This window comes from Pseudochaenichthys georgianus, chromosome 5 (genome assembly GCF_902827115.2).
Source record: "Pseudochaenichthys georgianus chromosome 5, fPseGeo1.2, whole genome shotgun sequence".
NCBI lineage: Eukaryota > Metazoa > Chordata > Actinopteri > Perciformes > Channichthyidae > Pseudochaenichthys > Pseudochaenichthys georgianus.
In genome coordinates this window covers 10,356,245-10,374,580 of record NC_047507.1, presented here as the reverse complement: position 1 = coordinate 10,374,580, position 18,336 = coordinate 10,356,245, and the positions used below count along the sequence as shown (strand labels likewise).

The 18,336-nt window shown below is 41.5% G+C and overlaps 1 protein-coding gene across 9 annotated transcripts in view; it reads left to right on the top strand.

The window, feature by feature from the left end:
* slc2a9l2 (solute carrier family 2 member 9, like 2) overlaps window positions 1-18,336 on the top strand; it is a 266,419-nt gene that overhangs the window by 59,195 nt on the left and 188,888 nt on the right. For 8 of the 9 annotated variants that reach the window (XM_034083015.2, XM_071203082.1, XM_034083021.2 and 5 more), the window contains one exon: window positions 16,368-16,456. In XM_034083015.2, coding sequence (XP_033938906.1) covers window positions 16,385-16,456 — 72 coding nt within the window. In that variant the 5' untranslated portion in view covers window positions 16,368-16,384. Of the gene's footprint in view, window positions 1-15,422; window positions 15,494-16,367; window positions 16,457-18,336 lie in introns of those variants that run through there. The other variant, XM_034083020.2, reaches the window with a different exon arrangement.

Below are 18,336 nucleotides of genomic sequence, written 5' to 3'. Positions count from 1 at the left end.
TTACTATTTTTTAGGTACTTTTAGGTTGGAAGTGAACATAAGTCATAGGTACATGGTGTACTTTTCCTTCACTACATGTATGTAATACCTTTAGTTACTTCACAGATGTGGATGAATGATGTGAAATATAATCAAGTGTTAAATCAGACTTTAGTTCCACCTGGAGTAAATCCACCAGCTACCCTGCAGTCTACAAAGTACTTCAGACTAGCTGCACCTCCACCAGCTACCATGCAGTCTACAAAGCCATTCAAACTAGCTGCACCTTCACCAGCTTTGAGAACACTTTCATGATCAATCATTATAAAACATATCATATATATTATTCTGAAATGGACCAATCTGCACAACGACTACTTTTACTGTCTTTACTTTCACTATATTCTGATAATACTTTTCTACTTTTACTTGAAGAACATTTTGAATGCAGGACTGTTACTGTAACACTCTGGTATTTCTACTTTTACTCAAGTACAAGATCTGAGTACTTATTCCTTTACTCAAGTACAATATCTGAGTACTTCTAATTTCACTACAATATCTGAGTACTTATTCCACTTCTGGTAGTGTATTAGTCTGAATTGTAGCTACAAAATCACACAGAGCTGCATAAAAATAGAATAATATGTACACGTGTGTACAATGATTTGTAGGTAATTTTGACTACTCAAGACACCTCACTTATACATATTCAAAGTATTGGCTTTCAGAATATTAAACTTGTTTCGGCAAATTCAGATGATAAATACAACTTTGAAGCTTGTAACGGCATAATTACAAGCAGAGAACGGACTAAGGTAACATCACAGCAAGCATAACAACAGCCGTGTGTTATGAACACATACGCAAGAATGACATCATCTGTTGCTTAGTGACTTTTTTAACATTTAGTCTTAACACAAACGTGTGAATGTGTAAGGTTTACCATTATATTCAAATGTGAACAAAAATTGACTGTCTTTGTGTACCGGAACACTGGAAAAAATGCATTTGAGACATCTATGGCAGTAAATATGTTGCAGAGGCTGGAACTTGGGAAATAATCAGATAAGAATTCCGGACGAGCGTGCATGCACAGCTGCATTTACATCGTAAATCCTGGACAAATCTCCACTCGTTAGGAGGTTTGTCTCTGATCTTTTTGACAGGAAACACTGGAATCGTTACACGGAATAATGACCCCTTGTTTAAGCAGAGAGGTAAAGACTGGCCATCAACAGCTTCACGTTTCAATGGGTACGGTACGTGAACGTGGACATTAACCCTACGTCATATCTGTGAGCTGCCCAGAGTGAGTATGGCACATCTGAAAGCGCGGCAGGAAGCTCAGAGATATGAGAATTACCTTATCCTCAACCAACAGCAATGTGCGCAGAACGGCTACGTTCGTGCACATTTTCCTTTGATACACGTCACGTGACATAGAGTACATGACATATTCTGTGTGTGTAGGTGTCTAATCAGTGACTGACTCCCAATCTTTAACGATTGGACCCAAATCCCTCCATCTATCAGTGGGGCCCCCTGGCTAGTGAAATGTGTGGACCGCCCCTGGGATTTGACACAGCTGGTTGTGTCTTGTGTGTGTGTGAGTCTAACAGAGATAGTGCTACCCAGCGAATTCCAATACATTTTTAAACATGAGCTCATCATTCACACATTCTAACAGAAAACCTCTCATCATAGCATTTACACGGATCTTTCAACCACGTTAGCAGTACAATGCAAAATGAGAAGTTTCCACACAGCAGGTGGAAAACCACGTTGATCAGTCAAACGCAACAACTCCTGAAAATCAGGATATGTCAGCAGCCCATCGATACACATTCACCAGTTCTTTATCATCAAATGACACTTTTTGAACCATCGTAGGAGATGGCTGTCAGACTTTAAGACCCTCATTTGTGGAAAAATGAGGTCCAAGCCGAACCGGAAAATCAGATCTCTGCCCAGTAAATGTATTGGGCAGACAGATGATAAAATAACTGTTTTTTACTGATGTGGGAAATGGATTACTGTCAACACCGTTATCTCCACCCTGAAGTGGTACAGAAACTTCTCCTTTATAGTTACCCAGCACATGAATAAATCTATCACTACATTTGCATTCAGTGTGGCCCCAGAACCAACCAAAAATGTGTGGGACATTTCTTAATGCAAACATTCACTGTCATATTTCAAATATGTACCCTTTTTAACCACAGACATGTCCTCTAATTCTTCTAATTTCTCAATAGCATGTATGATGCGTGTGTGTGTGTGTCACTTCCCTGGTTAGATGCTGCTTGGCATGGGGTCCGTCTCCCCCGACCGAATTCCTTCCTCCTCCACTCCCTCCCTCGACTGTTAGTTTGAAGAATTGTCTTTGTTGTGGTCCGATTTATCCGATCAAAAGTTCTTTTTCTTCTTCTCGTGTGGGCATTCAGCGAACCGATGACCCGTCTCTCCGCAGTTAAAACAGCGATTGTAGTTATTGCTCCGGCCTCGGAAACCCCCTCCTCTGCCCCGGCCATCACTTTGGGTCCAGGTGGTTGTAATAGCCTGGACCATGGTCAGCTGGCCGGGGAAAGCGGGGCATGTAGTTATTCCTTTTTGGAGGTGTTCTTTTCTGTAGAGTTCAGCTTTCTTCGCGTCTCTTTTCTTTTTCTCTCTCTTGTCATGGATCTTTTTCAGTCCTGCTTCTTCTTCTTCATTTTCTTTTCTCTGTCTCTCTTCGTCTCTGCTCCCTGTCTGTGTGTCTTGCTGCGCAGCTGCTCCAGCGGCGGCTGGTATGTTGACCTCATGGTCCAGCAGCAGCAGCAGCTCCTCCAGCAGCCTCTTCAGCAGGTAGCAGACGGGGGGAGGAAGGGGGGAATGGGGATCCCAGGTGAGGGAGAGGGTCCCGCACGCCTGAAAACAGAGGATAGAGGGAAGCATCATGTGGTTTATATTGTGGAGGAAACACAAAACACTTTTTCTCTTCCTTTGCACTTTTATCCTCAGCCTGTATCTTTTTTATTGCCGCGGCCAATTGCCTTCTTTCACGGCACTCTGCTTCATCCTCCCAGTATTTTAAACACTTTCTATGAGTGTCCAGTTTCTCTAAGTCTTTTACTTTAATTTTACTCTTCTTTCTCATTCCATCTTCACACTCTTGTAATTTATCCCTTAGGTTTTTGATTTTTAATTTACTCAAAGAACCTCCCTTAGGAAATCCGAACATTTCCGTCCATATATTTAATTTAGACAGACTTTCTTCACCATATTTTGCTCGCATGACATCAACTATCGGACCCTCAGGAGGCTGTACATACCCCCTCCCCTGCTTTGCCTCCATAGCAAAGTCTTTTAAAGTGTCACCAAAACACTCCGTGTCACCAAAACACTCCTTAAAGTGTCACCAAAACACTCCGTGTCACCAAAACACTATTTTTCATCCGTCGATGCTAGATATGCCAAATATCTCTGTTTTCGAGCAGTCCCTCTCCTGATGTCATGGAGTTTTAATTACGTTTAACTTTAAACAATTTAGACTTTGCACATCTCACCGAGTATTGAAAGCCCTTTGAGTTCGTTGGATCTCGTGAAGTCAATCGGTTCCACCCCTCACGCTGGTCCCCTCGTCCCGTACGTTTTATGTCGGGGTAGAGGAGGATCCAAGATCCCGGAGCTAGCAGCCACCAGCGTCCAGAGGTTTCCCCGATCAAACATACAGAGATCCTGCCGACAACGCCATTTGTTATGGAAATCTAGGGCCCAATCACGGCTGGAGAGTACAAGTCAAATGATCAAAACAAATAAATGGTGAATCAAGCAAAGCTGTCTTTTGGTTATTTATTTGAAGCTTCAAATACACGACATAATAATATATTGTCACGGGTCGGACAGAGTATGGAAAGTCTGCCCGAGAGTGCGCAGAACAATGGGAAAGCAAAGGTTATATAAGGAAATGAGTGGGAAAGAGAGAGATCTGGATTCACACAGTCAGATTGTTATTAGACACCTGGCCTTCAAAGGGAGATAGCATAACGGTTCTCAGAGCAGGGAAGTTCGTGTGTGTCTGTGTGAGTCTCTTAGTAGCCAAAGCATCTCTTTGGCCTTGAAGGAGAGGAAGAAGAGATATATAATAATGGTAAGAATATATCAGGAAATAAGAAGCATTTGGTTTAAACATATGAAAGATATAATAAGGATAATAATAAGGATGATAATAATAAAAATGTCCACTACAATGTCAGTATTGTTTATGAAGCGGGGTATAGAAAGTACATTATTGAAATGCTATTTTTACTATTTATTTATTTTTACAAACCGTGAGCAGAGCAGCTGCAGCATGTGTATTGCAGGACATGTGTAAGCGTGCAAGCGTCTTTGAGTTGTAGAAAAGCGCTAGGCCTATAGGCTATAAATATAATGTATTATTATTATTATTAGGCCTATGTGTTGGACATGTGTGGTTGGAATCTGTCTCACAGGCAGGTTGCAGTGTAACATCAGAGGAGACTGGGCCAATTGTACATTCTCAAACTGCACTACTTAGAACTAAACAATGCAGAGATTATTTTTATATAATTGTATTCAATAACCGTAAGAAATTCAACAGTATGAAGTGATTTGTAAATAGGAATACAGATTTGACTTTCATAAATATATTTTTCTCCCAGTTTGTCATGGGACTGATTTACTCTCTCAAAGAACCGGAATCGAGAACCGAAAATAACCGGAATCGAAAAGCAGAACCGGAATCGTTAAAATCCGAACGATACCCAACCCTATGTGTGATGCAGTAAAATCTTACCGCTCACTTACATTAGCGGTATCGTAAAAACCGTGGGAAAATGTAAAATACGATGGCGAAGAAGAAGATTCCAGTGGCCCCAATTTTTGTCCATTCTGGACAAGTGAAAAATGTATTCGGACAAGTAAATTGCCAAACTCACTTGTCCATGGACAAGTACTCTCTAAAAACTTTTTCTCACACTGAACTAGTTTAGGTAGTTTGAGAGGTAATTAAAATAGCTACGTGTGATATTCTAACCTGAAGTGTGTGTTTTGTTCCGCTCATCGCTGCATGTGGTTATGCAGAGCTGTGTGTCGAGTCTCGACTCGTCAGCAGCAGCTGATCTCTCTCTCCCGTCAGATTAGACTTTACTCGCGTTTATGTCCATATCGATCAGATCCAGCTAGTTCTAGCTACTGATATGACTACCTGCTTATTAAAAGACAACTACACAATGTGTCGCTATGCAACTGGATGAGGCCACAAAGTATAGCGCAGCATTATGCATTTGTTTACATGCCCACCGGAACCCCGGGGCATTACCAACAGATCAACGCACAATCAACCCACACAGGACATCTCTTTCTCCACATTAAGTGTTAGACATTAGAGTTGACTATTCTTGTCTGTCACATACTCTTCTTGTCTGTCACATAAGTGGCGCAACTGAAGCGGTATTGCTCTAAAGGGAAATTATTTTGACCGAAGATATTTAGATTTGCCGGCTAACGGGAACTCTGACGTGTGCTTCGCGGATGCGCTCGGCTCCTCTCGACTGCTGCTCGGGTCTGCTCGGTCAGCTTCCGGATGAGGAGGCATTCGTTCGACCAACTTACAGTAGTTAACATTACAAACATTTTTAACAGGGGCCATAATAGTGTAAATAATGTTTGTTTTGGCAGTTATAACTGAATGTAATGTATTCTACTTTTTTCCATCTGGGAAGGCATTTGCCTTCATCAGATGGAAAGTGTTTTGACCAACAACTTAAGTATTTCTTATAGCTATGCAGGGCATGCAAGCGAGCAAACACAAACAAGAACAAACAAACAAGTGAAATGAAGAATAAAATTGAAATTGTACAATATAATATTGTGGTGGTTCATCTTATAATTCAGTCTAGAGAATGCACCAGACAGTATCTAAGACCTGCAAAAATCAAAATTTTCTAGGGGGACGGAGGCCCCCCAAACCCTTCGTGCCATTTCGTCCGCGTGCATTTTTCAGGGCAATCTCTATTGGGCTCAGGGCCATCTGTAAATTAGCTTAGATGGCCCACAGGGCCATCTCCCAAAATCCTTAATGTCATGCACTTGGACTGTAGACCACTTGGAGTAAAATCCATGTGAAAATTGCTTCTCACTGTTCTCAGGTCAAATATGTATATTTGATTAAAAATGCGATTAATTTCGATTAATTAATTACAAAGCCTCTAATTAATTAGATTAATTTTTTTAATCGAGTCCCGGCTCTAATAAAAATATTTTATCATAATATTTTTTTTAGTGTGTTTAATGTTCGCACCTATAGCCTACCAGACATATTATTTCATCCAGTAGCCTAGTTAATCTTTCACCAGATAACCGTTGAAAATGGCTTTTATGATGTTCCGAGGGATTCGGCGGCTGGTCTCAGCCTCTTGTGGGCACAATTGCAGACTGTTATGTTTATGTGGGAAAATGGCAGTGCATACATTATTTGAGATATATTTCAAACTCGGACTTCATTTTAAGGACATGTCGGCCAGGGGTGGAGAGCTATATGTTTATTTTATTAGCTTTTCTTTTTAATGACTGATTTTAAATGCCATTTTCTTAATGTCTTTCATTTTTTTGTAAAGCACTTTCAATTGCCTTGTGTTGAAAAGTGCTATATAAATAAACTTGCCTTGCCTTGCCTTTGTTTAAGCACCGGATTGGCAAAACAGGAGAGTAAACCAGTCTGCCTTGATCTATGAATTCATGTCCGGGACTCTCACGGTATCTGCTGCCCGCAGCTGTTTTATAGAAGGAACACCTCCTTCACTTCCAGTGGCGAGTCGTCAGGGCCCTCTAGGCCCTCTGTGAGGGCCTAAGATATTCTAAAAAATAATATTTGAAAACATTAAAAAAAAAACAATATAATATAAATATTATTTTTTATATTTTGTTGTTGTTACATTTTTCATTAATTTTACCAAAATAACTTGATTTAATTGTATTTAAAATAATATTTCCAAAGAAATAAATCCTTCGAATCTGCCTGTTCGGTTTCTGTTGGAATGTGAAGGGTTAAATGCCGTCTCTGCGAGTTACTGTGAAGAAGGGAGAGCTTGGTCCCTCTCTACATTCACAGAGGGCCCAGCTATAGTAACTCAACGAGAGAGTAATGTCAAATGACAGTACAATTGACCAATCATATCTTCCCTCTAAATGGGCGGGCTTTATTTTCGCGGATTTTATGACAGGTTCCGCCCGCTGTGAGTTCTATGCAAGTGGTGCAGTGACGCGTCCTAAAACCCGGAAGTAAGCTTCGCTCGGATTCCCTCGACAGAAAGCAATGGAATTTCTCCATAGGATTTTGGAAAATAGCTCGAAATAAGGTCTGTGGAAAACTAACCTGTTAGATAAATGCACGTTGTGTTCAGCCGGATAATATCCACATGTCTATCCTACTTTTTTTTATTCATACATCTAATCGATAGATTTATGATCGATAGATTTATGATTAGCATAAGTTCGTTCATGATGGCTCATGTCAGTGATAGTGATGACATCGTTGCGAAATTATTAACCGAGTCATTTTCAAGATTGAGTTACAATGATAAACTGGAGTGGCAAAGGATCAGCTGAATGACCCGCAAGTGCTTCATCCAAAAGGACAGGAGGATGGACTTTGTGTTTCAGTGATTTGATCATCAAAGGTAGGCCAAGTCATTTTCAATGCGGGCCGCCGTGCCGACTTAATTCATTTGTAATTGCTACTTGGCTGTGGGTGCCCTGTCATGATAGGTGTTTATATAAATGGTGTTGTTTTGTGTGGTAGAGGGTCGCTGTCATTGATGCGTTTTGCACCCCGGACCACTGTTTTGATAATCCGCTGAAGTATACGTTGAGACGTAATATCCTTTTTTTTCGAGGGAAGGGGGGGTCAGAGGGCCTAGGTATAAAAGTCAGCGGGACGTGTAACTCCGCGCCGAGAGCTGTGCCTTTTTACGCACCGCCTTCGCTGTGTTTACCTTCATCAGAACAGCGAGTGACTGCAGGCTGCTACGTGTTAACCACACACACACACACACACACACACACACACACACACACACATCTCTACACACATCGAACTGCCCGATTACTGCCCCTTTTATTAGTTTTATGAAGGAGATGTCCAGTCACCAAGGCGCATGAAATGTCTGCTCTGCTCTTTGTTTGTGTCTGTCCGACACTGGCATTTGTTTTCAAATGACCATGAACAGTAATTTACACACATCTGGCTAACTTCATAGGTAGCCTATATGCGGGTGTTCCCAAAATAAATGTGTTTAATCCTAATCTCGATGTAGTGCTGAATGCTGTCGGACGTGCACCGGAACTAACGTCACTATCATAATATCTTATGAAAACAAATGACACACACACACACACACACACACACACACACACACACACACACACACACACACACACACACACACACACACACACACACACACACACACACACACACACACACACACCCTTCATAACGCGCCTTCACGTTGTTTTCCCATCACTGGATTATCCGTAAATCATACAAACAAAACCAAAACGTTGATTTATCTGTTTTCCCGTTTTGGTTTAAAAACCGAATAACGTCGGTTTTTTTGGTTTTCCGTTTTTCCGAAAAACCAAAAAACGACACCGGTTGTTTTTAAACGTTGTTAATATGTTTTGGATGCATTGTTCTATTATTTGTTCAGGCTTTTACATAGGCTAACAATTAGCCTATGTTGCTACCTGCTGGTGAGTAAATATTAAAATCAGTTAAAATTGACAACCGGTCCACGATTTTTTTTTAATATAGCCTATCTGCCGGTCCTTGGCACAATAAAGGTTGGGAACCCCTAATCTATCACATTCGCTAACCTATTTGTCTTTAAATTCTTTAAACAGCTCTGGATGCCGGTCGGCGGGTGCTTAGCCAAGTCTGATGTGTTGGCTCCCTTGGTTTGCAGGGATCTAAAACATTTCTCACAGACAGGCCTCGTGGTGTCCGTAGGCTTGCCCTCACTGTCAGAGATATAGCTCAAATACTTCCAAATTTCGCTTCTGGCGTCTTTTTTGTCAACAAGCCGAGGCGCAGCGGCAGTTGCACTCCCACTTGCAGCCATGCTTCTCGTTTTCTCACATGCTCTGGCAGCTAGAGCGTGAGATGGGTCTGGCTGCAGACCGCAGCAAGGAGGCGGATCGTATAGGGGCGTTTCCTAACTTTTTTTATCCAATAGCAACTTAAGGGATTCCAGCTGCTTTTATAAATCCTCGCAGAAGAAGTCATTCGTTCTAGTGATGGGAATTCCGGCTCTTCTTGGTGAGCCGGATCATTTGGCTCATCAAGAAGAGCCGGCTCTTTCGGCTCCCAAAGGGCTCTTCAGTTTACCACATATTATACCTTTTAATTAAATCAAATGTAGCCCTGTTTTGACTAATGATTTATATGTGTACACATATATCACTTAAATTATTCAATACATCCTTTGTACTGAAGTATTCAAAAGTAAAAATTACATGTTTAATATAAATTATTTGCTGTGGCCAATTGTTTTCATTGCATTTACAGACCCGTGTAACTCTCTGATACCACCCAATGAATGCATTGACTTGCTTGTAGAACCACGCTACACAAAACAGATAGCAACACCCAGAGCCATATAATAGAAGAGTTACGACAACGGAAGTCCAAAAACGGTTATCGTCACGTGGTTCATGTAGACGAGGATCGTTCCCCGGAAGTTCATGGCGGGCAATGTGAATGCATTGATAACAGGAGATAGAACTACGATTTTTGGTAATCATTAGTGAATAAAGGTTTTGATTTGCAATATTTATACAACAAATCGATATGTGTATGTATTTACATCAATATCTTTTAAAAAATAAAATAGAATTTGCTAATATTAAGTGATAATATTAGGATTAGTGTGAACAACTAGTTTACAAGTTACTAACAGTGCCTTGTTTAAAGAGCCTGTTGCTGTTTATTTATAGCTTTGAATTCTTTCAAACCAATATTATCTTCTTAAACTTGTATGGTAGTCAGGAGCATCACTTTCTAATGTTTATTGATACATTTAGACGGAGGGGATCTAAAGTAATGCTTTAAAATTCAGATTAGATTCATTTCTACCATTTTCTTAAATTCATGGTAGTTTCAGTAATCCCATGGTAACTGAGGACACAAGTTATCTCAATGACTAATGTCATCTTTATGGCTTTCAGAAAGGACAGGAGACCGACAGGTGACTATCAAAGGACTAGCAGCAGCAGCAGCAGCAGCAGCATGATGATGATGATGATGTTAAATGTGTTGTTTTAGGAACATCCATTGCAAATACATGGAGTTCAATAAACATTGAATAGCATATCATGCAGTTTGTCGGTGCCTTTTCCTCCGTGTTGTCCTGGTTTGCTGTGCTGCCTCCTAGTCGCCACCATGGTTTGCTGTGCTGCCTGGGGATGCTCCAATCGCTCAGAGAAAGGAGTACGAATGTACGGCTTCCCCACTGACACAGAGCGGAGGAAAAAATGGCTGGCTCAAGTCAGCAGGAGCAATTTCACGACCAACAGCAAAAAAATATGTGATGTAATTATATACAAACACTGCATTTGCACTTTTTCACCAAACGAAAACCACACCATTGGGAAAGCTTAATGTTTTGTTTAATACAAAAAAACAGGGAAAGGCTTGAAAAACACAGAGTTGAGACTCAGGGTACAGGGTGAGGGTCTCAGTGCAGGTATTCAGGCTCCATTGAATCCCCCTCTGGTTCTTGTGCTGAAAGAGGGAGTAACAGACAGGAGAAAGGGTTATACACACCTATATAGCACACCTGTTGGATGGGAAATTGCCTTGGGGAGATAAGGTGTGGTCTTTGTTCCCAACTGAAGTTATGGAACTTTATTATTTGTGAGTTTAACAAAGTATGCCAAATGGCATCAGTAACAGATGTGATATGAATTTCTATAAAGTTGTCTCACATTCTTGGTCATATTTTATATACAGTATGTAATGAGTATAACATGTCCAGTGAGTATAAAGTGTGTCCTAATACTGTGTATTCAACCACTATGGAATATGTATGTGGGCAGACAAAACTGAGTTGTTCTGTGTGTGAAGTAACCTCAAGTCACTCCGCAGGCACATGTTGATGCAGACCAGTTTGTCAAGAGAAAAAAGGGCAAGACTAGGCTGAGAGCAGAGGCTATACCCACCATCTTCGTGCATCGCCCTGTGGTCAAAAAGAGAAGGGCCCCTGCACCACGATTCACCCCGGGACCTGTATCTACAAAGCCCATAGCTCATGATCACAGCTGTAGGAGCCAATTAACTGTGGGTATAAAGGTAGGAACCTATGTGTGTTGGGGAGAGGTTCCGCCAGAAGGCCCATACAGTTTTTGAACACACACACAAGGAGCACACACGGAACACACACACAAGGAGCACACACACGGAGAACACACACGGAGAACACACACACAAACACGGGATTACAAGCAAAACAAAGGTATTGTGTAAACCGTAATATCGTGTGGTGAATATGGAAAGAAGCAAGTAAATGGAAACCAGTAAAATGGAAATAAATGGACTGTTTCAAACTGGAAACTTTGTTTCTGACCTTTATTCGGCAGAAAACTTGTGTGCGTCAATTACACACACCAAGCGGATCCTCAGAGGCTTAAAGCGTTGGCTTAGCCTCTACAACAGCTATAGTGTGAACGGTGACACAGGTATAATAAGTATGAACTCTTAGTAACAAAAGTAATATTTCTTATTTTTAAGTGGTATAATATTTTAAATGTTCGAAAATCTACAGTGCCATGTCTTCTACTTACATTAGTCTCAAAGATTGAGGGAAGAAGGGAAGGGATCACTGCCCTCCACCTGCCAGCACCCAGCCAGAGGCAGTAGGGCCTGGCTCATTTCGTGGCATCTGCAGGCAGTGGCAAGTCCTTCCGGCATATGCCACAGAGGCCGCTACTCTGTGGTAGCTGTGGCAAGTACTTCCGGCATATGCCACAGGTGCCACAACTTGCCGAGGCATCTGCCGCTGCTCAACGGGAGTTGCCACAAGATGCCAGAGTAAGAGAACGTTTACGGTAGCTGCCACTCGCCTTCCGTGGCAAATGCAGCTATTTAAACCCGTATTTATCGTGTAAAATGTCGCTGTTTTGGCATGACTTTATCGAACTGATCTGTACACAGGACTGATGATCTGTACACAGGGTTGGGTTGTAACGGAATACATGTAACGGCGTTACGTAATCAGAATACAAATACCAAGTAGCCTAACTGGATTCAGCTCGCGTTACATTTGAAAAACAACTAATCCGAATACAGTTACTTTCGTAAACCTGAATTGAATACATTTTGGAATACTTATTGGAATTATTGGTGGAAAAGTTTCCTCACAAGATGTATCCTAATATTCATTACCGGCAGAACTGTGTGCACAGCGCAGCAGCATGTCTGTGAGGCCCCGCCCCCGCACGCAGATGAGAGAGAGATCTCTTTTTAAATATTGAAAGTTAGAAACGGAGATGGTTCGATAAAACATGCAAGATAACGTTTATGTAGCATTTCTTTATTGTCGAAATGATGACATTTCATAACTGGATCAAATCAAAGTGAATGGCCTGCTGCTGCTGAAGGCATGGGGCAAATATAAGTCCTTTGCCTAATGGAAATATATCAAGGACCTCCTTCATACTCCTTCATACTAACCTTAGCATCTCACTAGCAGTGGCAACTGCAATCAGTTACAGCTGCCCTAAGTCTGGAGCCAAGTCTAATAACACCAGTGTACAAGTTGCTGTGTCCATACAGATATTTATTTGTTAATTATTTGTCTTTACTAGTCATATACCTGGTTTATCGTAGCAAGCAGTGGAAACTCTCCTCAAGAAGCGACAATTGCCAAGGGCGTTGCAACCCTCACTCGCCAATATTTCATCATAAATATGGCACGTTTGTTTATTTTAGCAAACCATGCTTCAAGTAAAATTGAATAGAAATGATGAAAATCTTTTTGAAAAATAGAGATCGCACATCAGTCCTGTGTACAGATCAGTTCGATAAAGTCATGCCTAAACAGCGACATTTTACACGATAAATACGGGTTTAAATAGCTGCATTTTCCACGGAAGGTGAGTGGCAGCTACAGTAAACCTTCTCTTACTCTGGCATCTTGTGGCAACTCCCGTTGAGCAGCGGCAGATGCCTCGGCAAGTTGTGGCATCTGTGGCATATGCCGGAAGGACTTACCACAGCTACCACAGAGTAGCGGCCTCTGTGGCATATGCCGGAAGGACTTGCCACTGCCTGCAGATGCCACGAAATGCGCTTGCTGTCTCTCGCCAGAGGAGCGCAAACAACAAAAACAAGCAAGGTGTCCTGTCATGTATCTGGAAGTTTGGGTTGGCAAAATGGAGTAAGAGAGGGACTTGAAAAACCTTGGTGGCTCTCTACTCATGTTGTTACAGTTGTCTTGGTTACAGCTCTCAAGTTTTATTTTTTTGCCATTTCCACATCTTTAGAAAATATGAAATAAAAAATTGAAGTGAAATCAACCTCTTCTCTGGAGAACAAACTTTGATTTCTCTGTCTTGTGAGTTTGCAGTCTTGCTCCTCCACCTGTAACATCACTGTCCCTCCACCTGCCATACAGTAGGTTACTAACAAGATTACTTATATAATACAGTGATATAATACATGTTTAGTATGCTTACTTATATAAAACAGTAGTATTAAACTTACCTTGTGTTTTCACTCTCACTTAAGTCCCTCTCCCTTTGCCATCAATCCAAAATCAGCTGAGCTGCAACATTATACAGACAGGTAATAATCAACAGAATCACAAGGACACAATATGGCTCTGCTAAAAACACTCACTCTTACACGCACCAAAGTTATATTTATCTAATATTTAACTCCCTCCACCCCCACATACAATCCCGTTTGGAAGCCCCTCTTCTCTAATTCAACAATGTTGAACGAAATGACATTAAGAGAACGGAATTTACAATTAAAAGGCTGTTCAACGTGTGTTGCTAACTTGCTTCGGTATGCTAGCTTAATCTGTTATCTGTAAAGGTTCCCTAAATCTACTAATTTAGGGATAATCCACTGACATTCTTTAATACACATGTTAATTTGAATCAGATATACTGATAATATCCGCAATATAAATCTTTAAACTTCTTCTTACCTTTAAAAGTCCGTCACGAACGGTCTATTGTGCTGCAACTCCACAGCTCTGCTAGCCTTGGCGCTAACTTCCGGGGAACGATTGAGAGGCTCCACGATCCGCCATTGCTGTAAAAAAGTGGTCCATTGGAGTGAACGGAGATGTCCTAACTCTCAGTCTATATGGCGCTGGCAACACCTATAAAAACTATTTTAAAAAAGGGGCTACTGTATCAACCTATATAAAGTATATAAATATAGTTTTTCTCCCTGCAGGAGAGGGGAGCGTGCTTTGAGATCAGCTGCTAGGCTGCAGCGGGGAGAAGAGGGGGACAAAAAGAGATCTCCGTCATCCGTGTTTTATTCTTATATAAGTAAGAAGAGAAGTAATGGGGCAGAAACCCTCCTTTTTACACAGCGGTCCAGACATAGACATCATAGCTACGGCGACACATATTCAGTTGCCAGTTACTTTTGGCATTAGGGCAGGGATATCTTTCAAGGTTTGACATAATGAATTGTGCTACTTTTAAAGCAAGCAACGATGTTTTCAAATCTGTAATCAAAAAGCTCCTCAAAAACACTATAGAAGCAGTTCCTGCCGTTGTTACGTTAGTTCAAACAGTAACAACGGACTACTTTTCTTAGCGGATGCATGTCAATTTAAATCAATACATAAAACATAATACATTTTTTAAATCAATAAAAATCTTTTTCTAAATCCATAAAAGCATTTCAATTATTATTGGGAGTCATGTCGTTACTTTGTTGAGAATGTGGCCATGTGTAATAAGCGGGATAATGTCCACATTGCACATTGCATAATGTGCCTTCATGCCGATCTAGATCCCTCCGCAAAAACAAAACAAAAAACGGCTCGTTCGCGGCGAGAGCCGGCTCCCGTCGTTCACTATAGAAAACGCCCCTATAGGATCCGCCCCTATACGATCCGCCCCTATACGATCCGCCTCCTTGCTGCGGTCTGCAGCCAGACTCTATTGTAGAGCGTGGCCGAGTGCACGAGAGAGGGGAGGGACTTAGAACGTGCTTGAGAGGGGCGGGACTGCAGGCACGGCTGCAGTGCAGGGAATGTAAGCAGAGCTCTGAACACACACGGCTCTTATTAAAACGGCGCTTTCTCACCGGAGTACTTTTCCCCGTCATTCTTAAAGTACCGATACTAATGAAACGGAGGGATCATACCGTTTTTAACGGCAGGGTATCGCGGTACCTTTCAAGTATCGGTACACCGTGACCGTGGTCCGTGCAACACTATAACTATCCTTCTTTACCCATCAGATGCTCAGTGCTCCACAAAGAGTAAGTACAAAGTACAAGTCCTCTCCTCCAGTAAAGTAACTATTCAAGAAGGCTCGTCCTTGCTGCTCATTGGAGACTTTTTCCACTGCTGTGATAACAGCTGTTTCGATCCTCTTTCGCTGAGTTTTTGTAATTGTAACTTTCTCAATGTGACACAGCAGATAGATTATGTTTTCTCTTTGGAGACAGACTGGATCGTCTTTCACTTAACCCTATCAGACTTCTCAGCAACTGTCAGGGCATGCTGAAGAAAAAGGAGTAAGACAGAAGAAATGTGTGTCATTGGGGTTAGTTCACATTTGACCTCAGTCACTGCTTTAGTTAAACAATTCTTCAAAGGTAGCAGTGCTATCTTGGTAAAACAAGAAGGGCTTTTATACCTGAAAATCTGAGTTTTGTCTGTGAACACTTCTTTACAGCATTCACGTTTCTCTTGCAAGCTCAGAAGGGAAGAAGACCTTTAGATTTTATACAACTTCTGCATTTTTATGTCGACTTTCCAGTATGTCTGACTCTTAATATTGATATAACCACAAGGTGGCAGACTCGGGCTTATAATTTGCTATTTATTTGCTCCATAGTGGACTGTGTTGTGGCTTAAATATTCAAACAGCCAAGGTCCTGAAGATAAATAGGTCATTTCTTCCTGTTGGATAGCTGTTTTTACTGTTGAATTTGGCTTCTGGGTTATTCCTAAACGTATCACCAAGTTGTGACAATTCTGTGCATGTGTATGTATGTGTGTGTCAGCAAATATAGTCTTTTCCTCTTCAACAGATGGTTCACTCAGAGGTTTCCCTAATAAGTTCCACTTCCCCCTCTTCGTTGTGAAACATGTCTTTTCTGTATGAGCTAATGATCATTCTCCCTTTAGGTTGCTGAAACGTTAGAATGGACGAACGGCAGAAGGATCAGCCGGCAGCAGACCAGAACATGAAGGACTCTGGGAAGAACTCTGAACAGGTGAGTGACTCACTACTAGGATAACTCAATCATATAATACAACATATAATCATACAATGAGCCACCAAACAACAACACCTTTTGTATAAGTTCACTGGCTGAATGGTTTTGTCATCAGTAGCGTGGCATGAGAAAAAAATTAGGGGAAGCCAATAATACGTCCTTTCTTTTGGGTCGGGGGTGTGGTGGTCAATGTAATAACGTAACCAGATGAGTGATTACAGCACCCGGTATCATTTCACACACATTTGTATCATACAGATGCAGGACTTGCACACGCCTGCTATCTAACCGACAGGTCCGCACGCACTCTCCAGCTGAAACTCTAATAAGCATTCATTCACAAACTAAATCAGGAGACCTTTAACGTTTTACGTCCGATTCGCTCCTTTGTTCCTCGCTGTACACAGCTCCAGTTTGGGCATTGGCCTGTCATCAGATTTTATCTGTTGTTGCTGCTGTAGTACAATTGTTTTTGATTAAATACTCCAAATCTACACTTGCACTTGCTTCAGTTGCTTGTTACTTTCTAACGGCGGTGACGCTATCTATCTTCTATCGATTCGATTTATGATTCAAATATTATAAAAGTAGGCTATAGACATGTGGATATTATCCGACTGAACAAAACGTGCATTTATCTAACAGGTTCGTTTTCCACTGACCATATTTGGAGCTATTTTCCAAAATCCTATGGAGAAATCCCATTGCTTTTTTGTCGAGGGAAACCGAGCGCAGCTTACTTCCGGGTTTTAGGACGCGTCACTGAAACACTAAATTGATGCGATTTGATTGGATTGTGAGGCAAGGGAAGCCAGAGGCGGCTGGCTTCCCTGGGCCCTTCTCACTTCGGTTAAATGGATTCCTTACGCAAGGAAACCACGAGAAGCAGGGAAATGAGTTTTAAGAGCAATGGGACGTCCTTTCCTCCGGAGCGTCACGTGAAGCGACGTACGTTTGTGACGCTGCACAGCTGTTCGTCTGACAGCAGCACCGTCCCATGCTCTGTCCCCGTTATTTCCATACACACCCCCGCCACACCAAGCCCCCAGGAAGTGCGCCGGACTCAGATGAAAATATTCGTGGTGGCCAAACGGCGGTACTGCACATCCGTTTGGTTGCCAGGCCCGGAAACACTTTTTCCCATTGACTTACATTGGGAAAGAGTGGTCTGTAACTCGTTGGATAATTTTTAAAACTAAATAAACTACCCAGTATGAATACTTGTATAGCCCTTATTAAAAACATTCGTTCCTCCAGTTGTAAAAATGTGCTAATAAAGTTATTCTGAGAGTTATTTCCCTCTGCATTATGAATGCGCATCTAACCCACGGGACCGCGCCGCCCGGCACGTTCATGTTACGTGTTCAGCACTACATGCGTTTATCTTTACCCATGGGTGCACAATAACAACGGACCCATATCGCCTTACTGCCATCCCACGGAGCTGTAATAATGGATATATTGTACATGTTTGCTGTAATTCATCATTTGTAAAATATTATACTACATGGGCTGTATGATTAGATCTTGTACCGTAAATGTTGTATTAAATAAAGTTAATATTACAGACGTTAAATTAACGTCCCCGTAGCTTCTTATTGCACTAAGAAGCTTATTGCACTGTGTGTGTGTATATATATATACAGTGCAATAATTATTTCATGCTAAATGAAGCTCTGTTGCTTGGATATCACTCGATCCTGTTACAACGTAATATAAGTACATAACGATTGATGTGTACATTAGCATCACTACTAGCTAGCTGCTAACTGCCGCCTCGTTAATATCAAATCCATGATAACAACAAACCATTACCATGCTGTCATGAACGCGCGGTGCTGTTACGTGTACGCACATTGACGTGCTTGATGTGAACG